Source organism: Ranitomeya variabilis, chromosome 8, assembly GCF_051348905.1.
Source record: "Ranitomeya variabilis isolate aRanVar5 chromosome 8, aRanVar5.hap1, whole genome shotgun sequence".
Lineage (NCBI taxonomy): Eukaryota > Metazoa > Chordata > Amphibia > Anura > Dendrobatidae > Ranitomeya > Ranitomeya variabilis.
In genome coordinates, this window is record NC_135239.1 from 195,680,627 (window position 1) to 195,703,354 (window position 22,728).

Genomic DNA, 22,728 nt, shown 5'->3' on the forward strand with positions numbered 1-22,728 from the left:
CCAGAATCAGGCTGCATTCCATCAGGACACATGAAAAATAGATCACTGAGCCTCATACATGGAGCCAAAGTGTTTTCAGTAAGCCTATCGCACAATAATGGTAGTAAAACATCTAAAATGTCCGGAAATGTGTGAGCCCAGAGCAGTGAGCTTGAGGCAGGGGATATAATGGAAAAAAAAAAAAAAAGTTTAAGTAGCAAGTGTTAGGAATGTAATTCGACTACTAAGTATTACCTTTTGCAAAATGTGGCCAAGATATGTGCACTTAAAGGGGTTATATATTTGTATTTAAAGAGATCCCAACAATATAAAATTTTAGAAAGGCTCTTTATTGTACATAAAGATATGTATCAATTTTTTAAATAACTCATTTCTAGGCCGAACTATGATCACTTGAATTTACAGGCCCAAAGCCTGAGGCTGCATTACGGATTCTGATGACATAATTTTTCTAATTTCTCGCAAGTGCACGGTTTATCATGAAAACCTTGTGCAGCTCGGTATCACCAAAAGGTTCTCTCAGCTGATTTGTGACCACAGACCACATCAAAGTTGAATGTGAGTGGAAACAAAAGAGCCTGTAAAAGCCAAACGGTGCAAAATTTTTAACGAATCCCAACTGCAAAAATGATTAGCCCCAAACACATGCATATAAATAAAGAATAAAAATTACCCCTAAAGTCAAACAATCCCTTTAAGTCTATAATGGATCTGGTTTACACATAATATTGGCAGTTATATGTATAGATTTTGCAGAGGGATCGGTGTCAATCTGGACACACTTTTGGGGGAGGGAAAGGTGTTTAGAAAGGGGAGCGTGGCATGTAGAAAAAAAAAGTCAGTGGTGCAGCTCCAGGCTTTGGGTCATTAATCACATGGCTTGATTTCGCAAGGACTGTCCCAGGAACTGGACTGAAGAAGGTGTATCTGGCAAAATTACACTCAAAAGGTGGACTTTTGGGGGAGTTCCCAGGCGGTTAGACATAAATTCTGCATTCTAATTGTTAACGGATGTGCAATCGGCTCATTACCATGTAACTCAGTGCCTATGCCCTGTTGAAAATAGAAGGAGCCCAACCAGTGGTGGACACAGACAGAAGATGGACCCAGTGCAGGAACAGGATACGGGCCCCTGTTTGTGTCAGTGACAGAAGCTGCTTTTTTATTTGAAGGTGGAAGATGACCCCTGCACGGGTTGCACCAATGATATGTCCGCCTCTGATCCTGACCACAGGACCTCGACCCTATTAGATCAACTGGGGGCAGAGATCGTCCAAAGCACTTGCACTTTAATAAATAAACCCTCCGATGTTCTCCGAAAACACAAATTAATAAAGTCATCTCCGCAGTGAAAATGGTGTAAATGTAAAGAAGATGTCAGCACCTGCCTGTATAACAGCTGTTACCGCTTCGTCTTGGCAATAAATATGTTGTCTGCGCCTCCGCCCACACTGCAAGCCCTCAAGAGTTTTCTTCCACAATTTGCTAAAATGATTAGCAGATGAAATCTGTTCAAAGGCTTGTTTTTCTGCTGGACGATTAAAGTGCCCGCATCAGATGGGCACCGAGGAGGTAAACGTTATGGTGGCCGGAAAAATGAATTTTGCCTATCAAGTGCACAGGCCCTCATTAATGGTACAGATGCTCATTTTGGGCCAGAGGGAAACACTGACGGAATCACCAATAGCTCCCCTTTAATGCCCATTGGGGTTGACACCAAACTTTCAATACATAAATCTGCATTATTCGAAAAACGCTGCCCTGCCCTCCTCTTTTGCCCTACCTATATTTTTCAGGAATGTTCGATCTTCATCTTGCGCCGGTACCAGTTTCGGAAAACGAATTGTTTAACCACTAGTCTGTATACCCTCGATGCACTTACAGGTTTTCCACTTTAGACATTTATATCCTTAGACATATATTGATTAGGTTGGCATCCCGTCTCCGGAAGCCCCTCCTATTGTGAAAACATGGGGAGCCGCAAGTGCTAATTCTGTAAGAAGAAGGACTGCACGAATGAAGGAGGTACAACCATAAGTTCAACTGTCTCTCTACTGAAGGGAATAAGAAAAAGTCGAGGGAACCTCTGAAACTTCTCTGTTCAGACTTTGCCATGATATGGAAGCGCCAACAAAGAACTCTACATTGCAGGACCACAAAAAAAGGAAGATTGTGGAGGGACAAAAGGTCTCCATAACATAAGAGGCGCTAATCACAATTCTGCAAGTAGAAGCAGTCACTTTTAGGAGGGGACCGTATGGAAAGATGGAGGTACCACCACAAGTAGAACTATCGCTCTAGAGATGGTAATGAGGAAAAGTTGAGCCAATCTCTGAAACTTTTCTGTTCAGACTTTGCCATGATATGGAAGCGCCAACAAAGAACTCTACATTGCAGGTGCATAAAAAAAATGAAGACTGTGGAGAATACAAGAGGTTTTTCGAAAAAAATGACATTTTTGTTTTAAAACTGTATTAAATCATATTTTGTATAAAATTTGAAATATGATTTCAAATTAGTATTATTTGTATCAGTAGGGACATTGTATATTGACAACTGAAGATCATGAGCATTAGCTCACGGCATATGCCTTGGCTGCAGCATAGTCCTATATGTTCTGCTGGCCACTGAATCTAGTAGGAGCGGCTTCTTTTTCTCCTGTAGATGATGAAAAGCTATTATCAACCAATCATCTCTTCCGCTCCCTGCAGTGGGGTGGAGTTTACACGCAGCATGTGGCATGTATGCTGCTGCACAGAGCACAGTCTGCGGCCTCTCCTGTGCTCTACGCTCTGCAGCATTCTAAAGAATCAGAACAACACGTTAGGGGATAGTTAAAGATTTCATGTCTGAATTGGATTTTACCATTGATTGTTAATGTCATTCCTGGTTGGAAAGTTAACTATTAACTCTATGGTTACATTAAAGATGTAGTTTATTTTTTAAAACTTTTTTTGTAAGGAAGATCCTTGCTCGCGTGAGATCTTAAATTAATCGCATTAACTTTGGGAGGGAAGCTGGAAAGAGGTGTGGAATTATTCTGCAGCTCCCCCACAGGAGAAATTAAGTAGTACATGTTGTCGAGTGGAATCAATGGCAGGAGTCTTCCAACCATGAGAGACCCTCTAAATTATTTCTCGTTGATATATCTTACAATAAGTTGTTTATAAATCACTGGAAGCTCAAATGAATCGTATTTACTTTGGGAGAGAACCTGGAAAAAAGTTTTGAATTATCCTGCAGCTCCCCCGCAGGAGAAATTAAGTATTACATGCCGTTGAGTGGAATCAATTGCGTGAGTCCTCCAGTATGAGAGACCCTCCAAGTTACTTACTGCTCATCGATATATGAGTATCCTCAAAATTTTATAATACAGTTTTCTCAAACCAGATAACCCCTTTATAAAGAATTCCAGAGATCATACGTCACGATTTGGATTTTGGACCAGATCTGCGATGATTGACTACGTAAACCACCATATCTCAAATTTACTTAGTTGGTCGGATGGTTTCCAAAACTGTTGGTCAAAATTTGGGACCGTCCTTGGCCAAAAGAAGCAAGTTTATGCAAATAGTCAAAGTTGGGTGGTCCCTTTTGGTTTTGGGGGGGAGTTTATAGGCGTGGTTAGGACTAAACAGCTTTATTTTGCCAACAGTGTTGTTGGCAAGTATGATATCCTCAAATTTATAGAAAAAGTTTTGATATGTGAAAAGCAAAGACTAATTCTACCGCTACCGTGCCAAAGCGTTAGTGTGCAGGAATGCGTTCTCCATTAACGCTGGCGACTCACGGCTTTGAGGTGGGCACGTCGGCCGCATTTTCTACAGTAAATTATGACGAAGTAGAGTTCAACTAAATGAGCAGAATTAGGTGTAAATATTCAAGAAAATCGTCTCTATCAATAAAACATACAGAAGTAATCAAATAGTCTGCGAACGTCTTCAAGCCTCCGGATACTTTCCTTTTTTTTTTTTTTTTTTTTTTTTTTTTTTATTTATTCTGAGCACTTTGAATGCAAGAAGAAAGCTAATTTGGAGAAACATATTCTTGAAGCGCTGCAGAGCGGGACAAACGCCGGAAGGCAGCTGATGATTCTGAAGGGAAGGTCACATTATGTCCCTTTATAAAAGACAACCGCTTACATATAAATCAAGGCCTCACATGTCCAAAAGCATGAGGAAAAAAAAAGGACAAGATTTGCCAACATCTTCAGTAGAAATGACTCTACCAGAGAGATTGTTTGTTGTCTGTTACCATAGAGACGCATAATATTGCATAGGAGCTGTGTGCACTAATTTTTTATTTTTTTTCATCTGAAAAAAAGTTGATAAAAAAGTGAACATACCTAGGAGTTTGTATGTTCTCCCTGTGTTTGAGTGGGTTTCCTCCCGAGCTTCCAGTTTCCCCCACACTCTAAAGACATACTGATAGGGTAGAACCTAATGGACCCCGTTTTAAGCAGATGTGAAAAGTGACATTTTAAGGCATATCTGTGTCATCTATAAGGGTCCCATTTCAGGGACCTGCACACATCTTGAGAATGTTGCCCCATTCCAAGTCGTCGAGAATGAAGGGTTACAACTCTTTATTTACTTCTATGGGAGTTTAATATATAGTTACAAGACTATTCCCAACTTCAAAGATGGATATTGCTGGATTGTTCTTTAGCAATTTACTATTCATTCACATTTGCAGCCATTGTTGAGATATTGACACTTTTACAGCTCGTTGCCTAGGAGACCGACCACCGCTGCTGTCTAGATGGTAAGCGCTCTGCTGAAGTCTGAGGTATTACAAGCTACCAGCATGGACCAGAGAGTGTGGCCAGTTGATTGAAAGCTCAACAGAACAGAGCTTGTAAGTTTTATCTGTGCATGTTTTGATACCGCTGCCAAACTGTAGTGGTGGTCGGTCTCTTTGGCAGCAAGGTGTAAACAAAAGAAAACGGTGAATATCTCAAGAATGGCTGAAAATTTTAACAAACAGTAAAAGGCAAAAGCGCTTGGTTTTACAAATACTAACCAACAGCACCCTTCTATAAGGATTGGAATAACCCTGTTCTAAACAAGTGTTTTATCCAACACAGCCACCTTTTTATTGACAGCACCGTGAGATGGGGCCACATTCTTAAAGAAGGACTCCTCTCATCAAAATTTTTATCCTCTTACTATATTGCAGATATCATATCATATCATATATGGCTGTGCACTTACAATTGCTCATTTTGCCTTTCTACCCAGTTAATTATTCTCTTTCCCACTATATTACATCAATGTGATTAAAAACAGATTAGCGTGTTCCTTCTAAGCTCTATGTAAAACCAGGAAGTCTCTTTTTTTCCTGCATGAGTCATCACTAGAAATACAATTGTACTTCACTGCAAAGTCCCAGGCAGCCCAGCTCTACCTCCTCTTCACCTCCTGCTGACCCAGCTGCTCCGCTAATCACTCCCTGCCAGGGGCTTGCAGTGATGTAGAATTGTAGTTCTAATGATGACTCATGCATGGGGAAAAATACTTCCTCTTTCTACATAGAAGCCAGTCTGCTTTTAATCCCGTGAGGTCATAGACCTACTCGAAAAGAGAAGAATTAACTGGGTAGAAAGGCAAAAGGAGCAATTGTAAGTACACAGTGCTATAAAATATGATGACTGCAATATATTAAGATACAAATTTTGATGGAAGTGATTATTTAAGATGGTTGCAGATCCCAAAAGGTGGAATCTACATCTATATACATTCTGGAGTCTGAGACGGTCATGCCCTTTAATTGGTCAGTTTCTAGTTAGGGTTGACAATTCCGCATAACCCTTCGAATGCTAAGGCACTTGCAAAACCAAAATCTTACCTACAGCGGTAAAAATACAGGAAAGTTGGGGGGGGTTTTGCACGCCATAGAAGTTTTCATCATTTTTATAGAATGCAAAACACATTCTAAAAGGTATGAATATTGAAATGTAACATCTATTTAAAATAGGGGGAAAAAAAATGAACAGTTTGCTCGCAAGCTGTCACCGACTAAAATAGAGACGTGATGTGCCTCTGACATAGCTGCATGTACGGCATAGTAATTACTGAGCCGATTGGCAAATTGAAATGTGTTAAAAAAAATAAATAAAATAAAGTTGCTTCATAAAGTCGTCGCCACTTTTCTAATGTATCTGTTTAATAGACAAAGACAAAACATAAAAGGAATGGTACGAAGCTCTTTAATGCTGCCATATGTAAATGCATGACTGCTGAGGACAGCGATTGGTTGCAGCAGTTAGGTGATTGATAACTGGGACATCATCACTTTCGGGCACAGGGAGGACCCACCAGAGCCAAGGGGAAAGATTTGTTTTTATTATTTCAGAAATATAATGTATATATACATAAACAATGACCCCTACCTGTATAAAAAATTTTGATTTACAGTAACAAAGAAAAGCTATTGCCTGAAAATGACCTATTGCTTAAATCTGGTATTTGAGTTACATTAATTAAAAAAAAAAATTGTCAGTGTTTGTTTCTTTTTTCATAACACGATCTTTAATTAATAAATAAAAAAAATCAGTAATCTTGCCATTTTTACACTGGCCACAGGGACTTGTTATACTCCTACTTCCTGCTCTTTTAAGAAGAGTTTTCAGCAGGCTCATTATCAGCAGTGGCAGGATTAAAATTCTACAAAACAGCTGATAACATAGGATCCACTCCAACACAACAGGCGATATCTCAGCTGTCTCCTGCTCCCCCTTCCTTCACAATGACATTTTCACACGCTCATTAGATGCTTCAATGTAGTCTATAGATGCTAATGTTCATGTGCGGTTTCCTGAAACATTGGGGAGTCTAAAAAAAAATGGAAACATTTAAAAAAAATTGCATTTCAACACAAAAAATCAGATTAATCCCATAGGTCATTTTTTGATGATAGGTTCCCTTTAAACCATTTCTTAAAAGGAGGATCCTTCCGATTGCCATAAATGTGTGATCATCAGAAAACTCTTGACCATAACAGTGTGTCTGGAAGCAGTGAGTGACAATTCATCCATCCAATCTAGGACAGGGGCATGATGTGCTGCCAGTATGGTGATGGACAGCTCAGTCGTCCAATCGGAGACTGGGGTGTGCTGAGCTGTCAGTGTGTTGAGTGACAGTTCAGCTGTCCAATCAGGGCCGGGACATGCCGAGGCTTCCTCCATGTGTTTGCTATTCAAATCATTACTTTGCTATTTAGCCGGCTCGCTGCCTGTAATTAGTGCCAGTTGTAGCTTTGCTCAAATGATGCGCACTTGCTCTGTTCTCCTTGCTCCTGTATTTGATCTTTTCTGCCCGACCTTGGACCTCGCCTTTGACCATCTGTTTTGCCTTGCCCTTTTGTCTTGATCCACTACTTTCCCGGAATTCTGACCTCGGACTGTGACCAGACTACGCCTTTGCCTTACCCCTTTGTATATGACAAGCCTTCTTGGTATCTAACCCCGGTCCTCTTGACTACCCAAGCCCCACGGCTTGTCCGTGAGTAGTGACTATCATCACAGTAGGGTCCTCTTAATCAATGGAGCAAACTAAATGGACTGGAGCGTTCGTATTGGATATTGCTGAACGCGAGGACACTGTGTTCCAGAAAGTGCAGCAGACCCTTAATTCTGGGAATGGTGAGGCTCCAAGTGATTAGACACTTACCCACCCAAATGATGTGTTTGAAATGGAAATCCGGGTAAAATGAAATTCATATGGAATGATCACACTACGGTTTCGATAGAGAATGTAAACCCCTTTGTCACGGCTCGGAGATTTCTGCTGCTGAAAATCAGACCGGATTTGCAGTAACAAATCTCTACGCCGTGCCAAAGGGTCTAATTGTTTTTAAAGTTCTTTCATTATGGAAATCAATGACTGTCCGACATGACAGACCTCTGCAATGTTTCTCTGACATGTCGGGAGATCGCCTTTGGCATATCCAGACAGATCTTTTATCATTTCGGCATCCGCGTTGCCGGTAAGTCCAGTACGTGTCGACGCTGGCGCCTTCTGAGTGACAGGAGTTTGTTCTACTCTAGTGAAGGTTCCGCGAATTGAATTATATTAAATGTAATGGAAAATTGCTATTTTCAACCTGTCACAGTTTATGCTCCTCTTACGTGAAAATCTGCAGAAACAAGCAATTTACTGGGAACGGTAAAGGTCCCCTCTTCAGAGAATGACATCAGTAATGAACATTTACATAATAACCCTAACTGGAAGTGAGGACTTTCCAGACCTGATGCTTCTCGGCAAACAAAGCCGCCGATCATTGTGTGTTTATCGCGGGATCGTTACTGGGGTAAAAATAATCGCGGGACTTCACACCACACACCGAACCTGCAAGAGCGCGGCAGAAAGCAACGAGCCACCGAGACTTAATGACCTGAAACATTTCACTTCCAAACGGTGGAGAGAAAAAAAAAATTGGGACTGCTAATTCTTGTACTACTATTTAATGGGGTTGGATGCAGTCCAAATGAATGGCGCCTGGACAAGCACATGCAACGTGTGAGATCATGGACGTTGTGGTCAGATGATCACACCCCAAATGCCACCATTACCTGATAGTTCTGCTCCTGCAGTCTCCAGAGATGTCCTAAGTACCTTGTCTACCTGTGTTATTTTCTTAAAGGGATGGTCTGGGACTTTAACATTGAATGCCTATTGATTAGCGGGGGTGCCGGGTATCAAACCCCCACCGATCAGACATTGATGACCAATCCTAAAGATAGGCCATTAATGTTAATTTCCAGACAACCCCTTTAAAAATTCCCTCTTCGCTGGCTGAGGCTTGTTTTAAAACAAACCAACCGTGCTTTACACGCCCTCCCTGGGTCCTGCGCCGCTGCTCCCAATGTCTGCTATTGTCTGCGGAGCTGATGCCAACTAAAGTGCGCTGCAGCCAATCGGTGAGCTCAGGGGCTCGTACCGTCAACTTAAAGGGGATATCCGGAACTTTAAAAAAAAAAAAAAAGTACCCAGCGCCGGTCATTGACTGCTTCTGCCAGAGATTCAGCTGATCTTTGTCAACAGGGAAGCAGTTTCTCTTCCTGTTGACAGGGCGGGACTACTGGTGTCATGCTGATTGACAGCCGACTTCCCCCAATTAGGCAGCGGAGAGACAGCAGTCAATCAGCATGACACCAGTAGTCCCGCCCTGTCAACAGGAAGGGAAACTGCTGCTCTGTTGACGTGACGTCAGAGGATGTCTGACTGCTCCGTGCCGGCGGAGAACAGCGCTGAGCACAACAGGCACATTAGAGCTTAGGCACTTTAATTTTTTTAAAGTCCCATAAATCCTCTTTAAGTGCTGGGATAAGGTGTTATCTGAGCATGCTCGTGTCCTAACAGAATATCTTGGGCGTACTCGAAAAATATGTTCGAGTCCCCGCGGCTGCTTGACAGCCATAACACATGCAGGGATTACCTAACAAACAGGGAATCCCTGCATGTGTTGCAGCTGTCGAACAGCCACGAGACATGCAGCCACGGGGACTCAAACATATTACTCGAGCACGCCGAAGATATTCTGTTAGGACATGAGCATGCTCAGATAACACCTTATCCCAGCACGTTCACTCATCACTAGTAGAGATGCTTCCAAGTCAAAATGTTCCGCCTTATTCCCACCGTCTTGGGCTGTGACTGGGGAACATTATCACAAGTCTAAGTGAAATCTTGTGTGTGCACCATTGTGTCCTAGTTGCGCAGAGCTGGTAGTGATGTTCCTTGTACTCATGGATGTTAATCAGGCAGAATAGTGTGAGAATAAGACACAGATTTTGGACATATATATATATATATATATATATATATATACAGTAATTAGAATTTTCATTTTTGTGTCGTGGAATTTATTCGATTTTCAAACGCCAAATTCTTCACGATTTGCTCACCTAAAAATACTCCTTATGTTTGTCTCTTCTCTTCTTGGAGCAAAAAGTTGCACGATCCATTAAAATATTGCACTCATAAAGTCTTAACGTTTGTGCCAAAAAGTATGGCATGCAAAAACAAAAAAAAAAAAATCACTTTGTTGGGAAACGAGGAAAAGTCGCAAACTTTTTAATTGGCAAAGCCCACAATGGCAAATAGAGAGAAAAAAAGATGAACAAGTAAAAAAAGGCAAAACTTAAAATTAAAGAATTTAGCGTGAAACAAAAAACTTGACAAAAAAAAGTGAAAATTCGATAACAAAATTCATCTCATTGACTTGACTTCATTCATCTCCATGAAAACTGTGTAATAATTAATTTTCTCTCCGTCGGCGCAAGAAATTGAACAGTTATTGACGGTCTTCCAAATAAATCCCAGAAGTGGGACACCCTGTGTGTAGGTAACGGTCCAAACCAAACATACCGCTCAACGTCCTGGGGCAGAATCCACATATTAAACTTCTATAAAGCACACATTTATAGAAAAATAAAAATTAATGTATGCGTAAGTGAGAGGTCTCACCGGTTTGCATAATTTATAGGCTTTTCACAGCGTGCGATATATTAGGAGTTAGCAGTTTCTAATGAATCCATTGCCATGTCAACCAGTGCGCGGACTGCGTGCGCAGAATGCAGGTTGCCAGGGATAGTTCGACATGACACAGTGTTCCAGATGAAGCCGAAAGCCATGAAATTAAAACCAGATTTCAATCAACTGCATGAACACAATGCAAATATATCAGAGACAGTCTGTAGTGCAAGACCTGCCCCTGTTTCCCCCCACTTCCTTTTCTGCTTTGGACAGGTTTGGTGCCTCCATATTTTACTGTAGCTCTAAAGCACCTAAAGTTTAGAAAAAAAGAGGAAATTCCGCAAATCGTCTCAATTTAGCATCTTTATTCCGACCACGCTAAACAGTTAATGTTAGACTTTGCAACAACTGAGTAGTTCCTGACATTCGGATTAGATTTCCAGCAGTCTCAGGGGAGCTCGGAGGTGCTTCTATGTTTATGCATTTCTTAAATATGGGTGTATACATAAATGTAGGCGCTTCCCACATAATTGCAAATAGCAAAATTCACGAAACGCATAAAAAGAGAAGAACCCCGGGTAGCCCCCCTAGACACTGCTGGAAATCACATGCCTTCTGACCTCACTGGCCGTAATCCGAATCCTAGGAACTTCTAAATTGGAGTAAAGTCTCCTGCAGCAATGTCTACGGCTCCAATGCAGATTTGTGCGTTTCCATGGTAGCAGACTACGAACGCCACATATGTAGTCTGATCCTGCAGTCATACTCCCTTCTATTTCTTTTAGCTTACTCTCCTGTTCATCTGCGAGAAAAAAAAAAGAAACATTTGAACTCCCGGAAGAGTTGAGGAACCTTCTGATTCCCACCTAAGACTTCCTGGAAATCAGCAATTCCAAAAGGCTTCTTCTAATTTATTTATTAGGCTTTGAATTTATAGCTGCCCATTTCTTCTGCCTCCCTAAGACACTGGGGCATAAGTCAATGTTTAGCTTGAGGGGGGCGGAGAATGGATGTTGAAGCACATAGCCTCTCAAAAGATGGTATCCATGGCCAAAACCTCTAGAAAGATGGAGTCCATGGCCAAAAATCCAAAAATGTTACGTGCAGAACAGCTGCGCATCTAATGCTGGAAAGCACCAGAGAGTAGAAAACAGATAAGTGGGAATGACCACGCGATCAGACTACACAGGATTGTTTGTAGTCTGTAACCATGGAGACATCAAAGTCTGCATAGGAGCTGAATAAAATAAAATCAAAAAGGAGGGTTTTTTAACAATTTTTGTACACCTTTAAAATATTAAGAAATTAGGCCACAGATAGAATAATTCAGAACCCCTGTGTTGTAAAACCGAACTTTATTTATAAACACCGACCAAACAACTTCAAAATGAAACATGATAATGCGGAGGGCACAGCCACCAAAAATGCAGAGCTACACAAGTGGCCGAACAGTCTTGTTCGGTAGTTGCCACTTTCCCATTTATCATGCCGCTCGGCATATTTGTGGATATGGCCTCCGTACGATCAGGTTTCATTTTCAAGTTTTGGTTTTTTTTTTACTTATTTTTCTGATGTTCTTGTCGAAGTTTAAGACTTTTTGCAAAGTTGCTTGATTCTTTATTTTAGCTGGATGGGTATAATATTTTAAAAAATTGGTTGCATGATTGGACAAATCCTTTAAAATGGCTAGCTATAATTTTGAGATTTCAGAAATGTTGATAGTTTGAGGTTAAAAGGAGAAGTTAGAAGGGATCAAATAGGAGTCATACCCCTTTGGCTTTGCTCAGCACTTCTCGGAGAGCCGAGCATGTAGTATCTGCACCAAATGCTCGGCTGTCAATCCGAGGAACTGATCAAAGCTAGTGGCACAGCACTCAGTTGATCGCTTCTCATCGGCTCACAATTTTCCAACTTGTTGATTTAAGAAAAATCGAGGTCAAAACAATCAGGGCACACAGTCTTAGCAATTGGTGGTGGTCTCGGTAAGGGGAGTTTTGGAAACATTGGGTGACACTATTACAGGGGGGTTGTCAGCCATTTTTCGTAGAGACCTGAGACTATTTTAAAGTGGGGGCTGGATCACTAAATGCTCATGTCAGATGGTGTAGGGTTAAATTACAAGATCTCCAGGGTGAAGAGGAGAACATGGGGATTACCACTGTTTACTAACAAGCCCACTTAGGGCGGATTACTAACACCTTCAGACAGGAGGTTTGGCATTGTGCAGATGGCTGGAATTAGGAAGAAAACCCCGTACCTGTTCTGGTTTCAATCCTGGAGGGATCCAGGCGTATTCCTCCAGAGCGCAGCCAGAGTCGTCGTCAGACGTCGAATTCCTCTGAAAGTCAAACATCAACTTGTTCATGGTTTTCTCCATCTCCAAAGGCATCGCGGTGGCACTGTGCTCCTCCCGTGGGCACTTACAATGCAGACAGATCTTCCTGCAGAAAACAAATTCCTCTGTAAGTGTGCCACTCGTCAGCTATTCATTGAAGCTAAGATACCAAGGTATAAACACATTCTCTGGCGCCGTGCCCGCGGCGCAGATCTTCTGTTTGGAAATGTCAATATTACATGGGTGACAATGGCAGGTAAAGGAAGCAGTAACAGTAACACATCAGGTGAGCGTAACCCAATCTGCAAGGTGCAGGAGCCGGAGGAATCAGGCAACGACGTGATTTTTTATTTCTGGTACTTTAAATCCTGTATTAACTAGAAGTATGCCATTGTAGAAGATGATGACATTTGAGTTGTCAGTAGTAAAAAGCTATTGGAAAGAGCGCCACCTACAGGGAAGGACGAGGAAGGACAACAATTTAAATTGTATGGTTGGAACTAATCAATACTGTAAAAAAATGAAATGTCAGTGATATAATTTTTAATCACCCCTTGGACCAGCCGTCTCCATAGTCTACATTCACCGTCCCTTTAAAATAATATCTATACCCTTACACAAACAAGTGATAAATCCCCGAACACGACCATGATAGTACAGTTTTGTGGCCAACATTGAATTTAATTATATATAATAATGCAATGTAAAGTGAGCAATGGCCTTCTTATTGCAGTGTGCAAGTTGATGTAATTAAAGGGGTTGTCCGGGGCTGTGATATGTCTGACTTATGGGACCCCCACCAATCAGCTCACACCTAGCAGTACAGCTCTGTACACTGAGCCGTGCTAGTTCTGGGGGGCTGAAAGTCAGACCATATTGAACTAGACATATACTGGTATTCAGACCCTCATCTATCAGATTCTAAAGACCCCCCATACATAGTATATAAGTGTTGGCTGACCCAAGTGTTTTTGTGTTCTCTGCGAAAGAGGTGCTGCCAGATTCCTCTGGCAGCAGCTTATCTTGGGGAAGAACAAAATAATCGGCCATTGGAAATCCAACAGACTGATTTGGAACCTAGCAAACTGTACAGAAGTATTTAATAATCATGCAAAGGCCATTGTGAAGGGAGGGGAGGAGGCGAGCTGTGAAATCACCTAGTGGTTCCGGTGTAAATTACTGTATATAGAAGTATTAACTTAATCCTGTCTGTGATAATAGTGAGATAGCTGAAAAGAGTATATCAGCCATAATTCTGTCTGTGATGATAATGGAGATAGCTGAAAAGAGTATATCATTCATAATTCTGTCTGTGATGATAATGGAGATCGCTAAAAAGAGTATATCATTCAGAATTCTGTCTGTGATGATAATGGAGATAGCTAATAAGAGTATATCATTCAGAATTCTGTCTGTGATGATAATGGAGATAGCTAAAAAGAGTATATCATTCAGAATTCTGTCTGTGATGATAATGGAGATAGCTAATAAGAGTATATCATTCAGAATTCTGTCTGTGATGATAATGGAGATAGCTAAAAAGAGTATATCATTCATAATTCTGTCTGTGATGATAATGGAGATAGCTAATAAGAGTATATCATTCAGAATTCTGTCTGTGATGATAATGGAGATAGCTAATAAGAGTATATCATTCATAATTCTGTCTGTGATGATAATGGAGATAGCTAATAAGAGTATATCATTCAGAATTCTGTCTGTGATGATAATGGAGATAGCTAATAAGAGTATATCATTCAGAATTCTGTCTGTGATGATAATGGAGATAGCTAATAAGAGTATATCATTCAGAATTCTGTCTGTGATGATAATAGATAGCGCTAATAAGAGTATATCATTCATAATTCTGTCTGTGATGATAATGGAGATAGTTAAAAAGAGTATATAATTCATAATTCTATCTCCATTATCATCACAGACAGAATTATTAACGATATACTCTTTTCAGCTATCTCCATTATCACAGACAGAACTAGGAATGATATTCTCTTTTCAGCCATCTCAATCATCATCACAGGCAGCTGAAAAGAGGATATCATTCCCAATTCTGTCTCTGATGATAATGAGCCTGCTGATAATCTGTACAGAACAGGATCCTGGGTTATCTACTATAGAGTATATCTATAGATTGTAAGCCTTTGAGAGCAGGGTCCACTCCTCTTCTGCGCCAGTTTGTAACTGCTAGTTTATTCATTGTAATTCATACATGTATTTTGTATGTAAACCCGCTTCATATACACAGCAACATGGAATCAACAGTGCTTTAAAAATAAAGAAAATCAGTAATTGTAATACTGTCTGTTATGATAATGAGACTGCTGAAAAGTCATCTGTAGAAAACAGGAAGTGTATGTCGAATATTAGGCCTACTGGTCAGTATGGACTTTGCAAGATTTTTGATTTTTTTTTTTTTTTTTATTAGTATTAGAAATGGTTACGTGGACAATTAAAAAAAAAAGTATATACGGAATAATATATATATATAGTAATTGTATATATTTAAGATCTAAAAGTATATATAATAAGACATTTTGCTGACTGTGGCAAACTATGCTGGAATACCCTTGACCAAAACAATAATAATAATAATAATAATAATCTTTATTTTTATATAGCTCTAACAACATATTCCGCAGCGCTTCACAGTTTTGCACACATGATTACTCCCAATTGTCATTTAATTAGTTTTTTTGTTTTCAGGATTAATAACAGAGCGACAACACTGAACAGGTTCCTCGAAACAATGGTTCAGAATTGTAATTTCATGTGAAATACACGTAATAACTTTAAAAAAAAAAAGGTGACCATCATCTAATCTACAGACGTCATCTAAAAGCTGCATAATGATAAAACATATGTAAAAACACAGAATTGTGAGAGTCATCGGAGACTTGTTTCCATGTGATATTTTTCTTTCTACCATCTGGCGTCACCGCAGTGCCAACAGGACTCCATACTGTGTCCAATATCAGCAGCAGGAGGAGGTTAGATGGAGGAACGTGTAGGCGCCGAAGCCTTCCAGCAGTTAAAGGGTCTTGGAAATAGGTTACACCGCTGGATTCCAATTAGAACCAGATCAGGTCACCTCCAGGAAACACATGCTGGTTTACACTCCCCTTGCCAAAACAAGACACTAATAAGAGAGGACAAGGGATTATTCTTCTGGACAGAAACAATGTCTCCCTGCTATCCAAACAAGCAGTAGGGGGAAGCCTTGGTGGTCCTTGGATTTATCTTTGCTGTGTTTTTTCCATTTTAGCAATCTATAGCCGGAGTCAAGTGAGAACACTAACGCTCTTCTGGACACAGTTGTGCTTCTCGGTAAGGGATCGAGCTGTAAAATATATATATTTGGTACAAATGCAGAGATCGCGCTCAATAAAATCAGGATCACTTGTCCGATACATCTCGTCTCAGCAGCTAAACCATTCAGGAAATAAAACCAAGATATTGTGCCACCAAATACACCAAAATACAAAATTGCATATATTATCGAATAAGCCTTTTGGACCAGACGAGGCTGGTGTACTTACTCTGAAAATCTGCATCAGAATGGCTGTACAATCCAGATATTAAACTGAGCCTTTTATGAGTCCACCTAAAGAGTGAGAGAGGTCACGAGACCAAGTGTATCCTTTCTCTGCCATCCCAGCCTGACAGCTGCAGCTTGTACTGAGCTGTGTGAGATTTCAGCAGAAGCAGGGAGGAGGTACACTCAGGAGCTGTAAGTCAGGTAGGTGGAGATTCAGCAGCAGTGAGGAGGGACCCTGAATACATGTTAATTAGGCCAGGTTGGTGGAGGGACATTGAGAACTGGTCAATCAAGCCAGGTGGGCAGAGAGACAGCAGCATCACCAGGGAGAAGGGTCGCTGAGGGGCTTTCAATCAGGGTAGGTGGGTGAAGATTCAGCAGCAGTAGGGATAAGGGACACTGAGGAGCTATCAATAAGGTTAGGTGAGTGGACAGCCAACAGCAAGGAGGTGGGACACTGAGAAGCTGTCAATCAGGGAAGGTGGGTGAATATTCAGCAGCAAGGGGGTGGGACACTGAGGAGCTGTCAATCAGGCCAGAGTGGTGGATCAGTCTGCATCAGGAGCGAGGAGAGACACTGAGAATCTGACAATCAGGCCAGAGTAGTGGATAGTCTGCATCAGGAGCAAGGAGAGACACTGAGAATCTGTCTATCAGGCCAGGTTGGTGGATAGTCTGCATCAGGAGCAAGGAGAGACACTGAGAATGTCTATCAGGCCAGGTTAGTGGATAGTCTGCATCAGAAGTGAGGAAGGACACCGAGAATCTGTCTATCAGGCCAGGTTGGTGGATAGTCTGCATCAGGAGCGAGGAAGGACACTGAGAATCTGACAATCAGGCCAGAGTGGTGGATAATCTGCATCAGGAGCAAGGAGAGACACTGAGAATCTGTCTATCAGGCCAGGTTGATGGATAGTCTGCATCAGGAGCGAGGAAGGACACAGAATCTGTCAATCAGGCCAGGTTGGTGGATAGTCTGCATCAGGAGCAAGGAAGGACACTGAGAATCTGACAATCATGCAAGGTTGGTGGATAGTCTGCATCAGGAGCGAGGAAGGACACTGAGAATCTGACAATCAGGCCAGGTTGGTGGATAGTCTGCATAAGGAGCGAGGAAGGACACTGAGAATCAGGCCAGGTTGGTGGATAGGCTGCATCAGGAGCGAGGAAGGACACTGAGAATCTGACAATCAGGCCAGGTTGGTGGATAGTCTGCATCAGGAGCAAAGAGGGACACCGAGGAGCTGTCAATCTAAGCAGGTGGAGCAAAACATTTAAACTTCTAAAAAGGTAAGTAGCAATACTGTGTGATCGTGTACGAGTATGAGGACTTAGTCTGGGTTGGACTTAGCAAAAATGGATAATAGGACAAATCATGCACCAATAATTTTATGCAGTATGTGAATGAGATTTGCTCAAATCTCATCCATTTTGTGGATACACTTAAAAATGAGAATTGAAAAGCCACAGAATTTCCTCTACATGTGATCATACCCCTGTGGTGGCGCTGCAGGGACATTGCACACTTCCTGCACATCGCAATAATTCAAGGGGACTCACATCTTGTGGTCCGTCTATTAGGATTTAACGAAGGAGACAAAAAACCCTTGAATTTGTCAATTGTGCCGCTTGGACCTGAATTCTTAAAGATGGATATTTGGCAAGTACCACTTGGTATGGCCGTCAGAACACAAGACTAAAGGAGACAGAAGTTTGAGAATTCAAGTCGTTCCGAGGCATTTTAAGGAACTTTAAGGTCCGACTGAAACTAACCCCAAAGACCAAGTATGTCCACACTGAAATAAACTACGCTGTGCATCATATTCACTATGTACTAATCTTCGAATGATACTTACCATTGTCCATATGTTTTCTGGTAGATCTTCCTGCTATGTTGCTCTTTGCTCTAGACGTAGGACGTGACTAGCATACGATTCTTCCTTCAGTATCATTAGCAGAGTCATATTTTAATTTACAACTTACGTATTTTATGGAGGAGCCAAGAAGTCTTCATCACTTTTAATGTGTCTTAAACATTAAACATATAAAACTTTATATGTGGGAATGATGAGACGTATGAAATAATAACATACGCTAATAAAAAGGGACGGACTGCCAAAATAATCTATGTATTACGCCATAATACATAGATCATGTAGAGACGGTGTCAGTTTTCTCTAATCATTTATCTGTAATCTGGTGCTAAAAACCTGAATAATTTGAGGCAGACAACTTATTATAGGGGCTCCCCACCAAGAAATGCCGCGGGATTGTTGCAGCTGTGTCCCTTAGCAATAAGTATTCTGCAAAGGACAGAAGTTGGCCAAAAGATCTAGTCAATTAATAATTTAATTTTTTCCTCACCAGGATTCAAACTCACAACCTGTAGCATGGCAGACAGAAACTTTACCAGTGAGCCACAGGCTGCACTGCAAAGAATAGGATGGATTTTTTTTGGACATTACCTATAGATGTCATGTGGCCAGTAGCTCCTAAACGTCTGATATATACGGTCAGGTAAGAAGAAGTCCAGCTCAAAAGCCTAAAGGGTACAGGAAGCAACCACTCCTGCGTTGTCAGCAGATCCCGAAAATCTGGCAAACAATCTACTATTGTGACACAATTAACTTACGATCCAAGAGATTTCTACCGATGAAAATAATGGGCTTCTTCCTTTTCTTTGGAAGGATTTGTAGATACATCCATGTTCACGTATCTTTAGTTTGTGCTCATCTGCTTTGGCGTCGGGCAGGCATGGATTAGCAGACCTTGTTCTCTTCACAGAAGTCCCCTGTGGACGACCCGCCATCAGCTTTATGCCGCACAATACACACAGCTCTGGAGAATTGCCACATCACTGACTTATTTATCTTTCCGAGTGAAATCTTCCTCTTTGTTTATGAGGAAAGAAAATTCTACGTTGAGGACATTACTGGGTAAAGGGATTGTGGCTGCAGGAGGGGAGGACTGAAGAGTATTGGATGCTGGAGGCAATGAATGCCAAGAATATCAATGCAGTATTATGGAGATAGATAGAAATATAAATCGATATATATATATATATATATATATATATATATATATAGATATATATAGATAAAAGATAGATAGATAATACATCTCTGGACCAGATATCCCTTCATTATTACCCTACTAACCAGAATCCCTCAATGTCTTTCCGCTATTTCATCCTTCTCCGCTAGATTTCTAAAACTTAATATGGACAAAACAGAATTCATCATCTTTTCCCCATCTCACTCGACTCACCAAACAGACCTATCAATTAAAGTAAATGGCTGCTCTCTCTCCCCCCAGTCCCACAAGCTCGCTGCCTCAGGGTAATCCTTGACACTGATCTCTCCTTCAAACCACATATCCTAGCCCTTTCCACTTCATGCCGACTACAACTCAAAAATATCTCCCCGATCCGTACATTTCTAAACCAAGAATCTGCAAAAATCCTAGTCCATGCCCTCATTATCTCCCGCCTTGACTACTGCAACCTCCTGCTCTGTGGCCTCCCCTCTAAAGGTACTTTCACACTTAAGGTACCTTCACACGAAACGACGCTGCAGCGATAGCGACAACGATGCCGATCGTTGCAGCGTCGCTGTTTGATCGCTGGAGAGCTGTCACACAGACCGCTCTCCAGCGACCAACGATGCCGAGGTTGTCGGGTAACCAGGGTAAACATCGGGTTGCTAAGCGCAGGGCCGCGCTTAGTAACCAGATGTTTACCCTGGTTACCAGCGTAAAATGTAAAAAAAACAAACGCTACATACTTACATTCGCGTCCCCCGGCATCCGCTTCCTGCACTGACTGACTGACTGAGCGCCGGCAGTAGCAGGGCACAGCGGTGACGTCACCGCTGTGCTGTGCTTTCACTTTCACTTTGCGGCGCTCAGTCAGAGTGGAAAGCAGACGGCGGGGGATGCGAATGTAAGTATGTACTGTTTGGTTTTTTTACATTTTACGCTGGTAACCAGGGTAAACATCGGGTTACTAAGCGCGGCCCTGCGCTTAGTAACCCGATGTTTACCCTGGTTACAAGTGTAAAATATCGCTGGTATCGTTGCTTTTGCTGTCAAACACAAAGATAGACGGCGATCGGACGACCAAATAAAGTTCTGAACTTTATTCAGCGACCAGCGACATCACAGCAGGATCCTGATCGCTGCTGCGTTTCAAACTAAACGATATCGCTAGCCAGGACGCTGCAACGTCACGGATCGCTAGCAATATCGTTGCAAAGTCGTTTCGTGTGAAGGTACCTTAAGCGACGCTGCAGCGATACAGACAACTATGCCGATCGCTGCAGCGTCGCTGTTTGGTCGCTGGAGAGCTGTCACACAGACCGCTCTCCAGCGACCAACGATGCCGAGGTCCCTGGGTAACCAGGGTAAACATCGCAGGGCCGCGCTTAGTAACCCAATGTTTACCCTCGTTACCAGTGTAAAATGTAAAAAAACAAACACTACATACTCACCTTCGCGTCCCCCGGCGTCCGCTTCCTGCACTGACTGAGCGCCGGCCCTAACAGCAGAGCGGTGATGTCACCGCTGTGCTTTCACTTTACGGCCGGCGCTCAGTCAGTGCAGGAAGCGCTGCGCTTAGTAACCCGATATTTACCCTGGTTACCAGTGTAAAACATCGCTGGTATCGTTGCTTTTGCTGTCAAACACAACGATACACGGCGATCTGACGACCAAATAAAGTTCTGAACTCTCAGCAACGACCAGCGACATCACAGCAGGATCCTGATCGCTGCTGCGTGTCAAACACAACGATATCGCTAGCCAGGATGCTGCAACGTCACGGATCGCTAGCGATATCGTTTAGTGTGAAGGTACCTTAACACTCTCGCACCCCTCCTATCTATTCTAAACTCTGCTGCCCAACTAATCCACTCATTCCCCCGCTATCCCCCGGCCTCTCCTCTCTGTCAATCCCTTCACTGGCTCCCCATTGCCCAGAGACTCCAGTACAAAACCCTAACCGGGACGTACAAAGCCATCCACAACCTGTCTCCTCCATACATCTGTGACCTCGTCTCTGGGTGCTTACCTGCACACAACCTCCGATCCTCACAAGATCTCCTTCTCTACTCCCCTCTTATCTCCTCTTCCCACAATCGCATACAAGACTTCTCTCGCGTATCACCCCTACTCTGGAACCCTCTACCACAACACATCAGACTCTCTCCTACCATCGAAACCTTCAAAATGAACCTGAAGACCCACCTCTTCCGACAAGCCTACAACCTGCAGTAACCACAGATCGACCAAACCACTGCACGACCAGCTCTACCCTCACCTACTGTATCATCACCCATCCCTTGTAGATTGTGAGCCCTTGCGGGCAGGGTCATCTCTCCTCCTGTACCATTGTGACTTGTATCGTTTAAGATTACTGTACTTGATTTTATTATGTATACCCCTCCTCACATGTAAAGCGCCATGGAATAAATGGCGCTACAATAATAAATAAAAATAATAGACAGATGATAGATACGGTAATAGATAGATAACGTTTTGGTTCTTACTGAGAACCTTCATCAGGCACCGTGCTGAAACGCGCGTTGGGGAGAACGCCATCCACATGCCAGGGATCCTCTTTTTCACTGTAAGTCACCTTTCACTTGGGATTTACTGATGCATTATTACTATTATTATCTGTGTGTATATTTATACCCTCTTCACCTTGTGTTATACTAGATACATGATTTATACATAATTTTGGCACTTTTCCTACCCAGTCTTATTGTTTTTTTTTTTACTCTCCTGGGTGCGCATCCTTGTTCATATATAATTTTGCCTTACTATAATCATTGAGGTTTCCTTTGTTATTGTACCTGTTTAATATAATAAATTATATATTTTCATCATAATACATGGGACTATATAGTCGGTGCTTTCTGCAATTTTTCTGCGGTTTTAGTTTTATAGCCAAAAAAGGCAGCACTCTTACCTCAAAGGGTGAAAAATGCTGTTCTTATTCCAAACGTGTGTACTAATGTTGAGCGAACGTGCTCGGATAACATGTCACACGAGCATGCTCGTGTGACATCCGAATATCTTGGGTGTGCTCAGATAAGATATTCGAGTCCCCGCTGCTGCATGTTTTACGGCGGTAGACCGCCCCAACACATGCAGGGATTTCCAAAATATGCAGCCACAGGGACTCTAATATGTTATCTGAGCTCGCCCAAGTTACTCGGATAACATGTTATGAGAGCATGTTCGCTGACCACTATTGTGTACCGCATTTTTTTTCTCTTTTTTTTTTTTTTGCTTTTTTTGACCTAGGAGAACTGCAGATAGAATCAGTTTCCTAATACAAAAATATTATCATAATCATCTAT

The 22,728-nt window shown here is 41.9% G+C and overlaps 1 protein-coding gene across 2 annotated transcripts in view; it reads right to left on the reverse strand.

The window, feature by feature from the left end:
• PRICKLE2 (prickle planar cell polarity protein 2) overlaps positions 1 to 22,728 on the reverse strand; it is a 237,852-nt gene that overhangs the window by 48,064 nt on the left and 167,060 nt on the right. For both annotated transcript variants that reach the window (XM_077275936.1, XM_077275938.1), the window contains one exon: positions 12,736 to 12,919. In XM_077275936.1, coding sequence (XP_077132051.1) covers positions 12,736 to 12,919 — 184 coding nt within the window. The remainder of the gene's footprint in view (positions 1 to 12,735; positions 12,920 to 22,728) is intronic.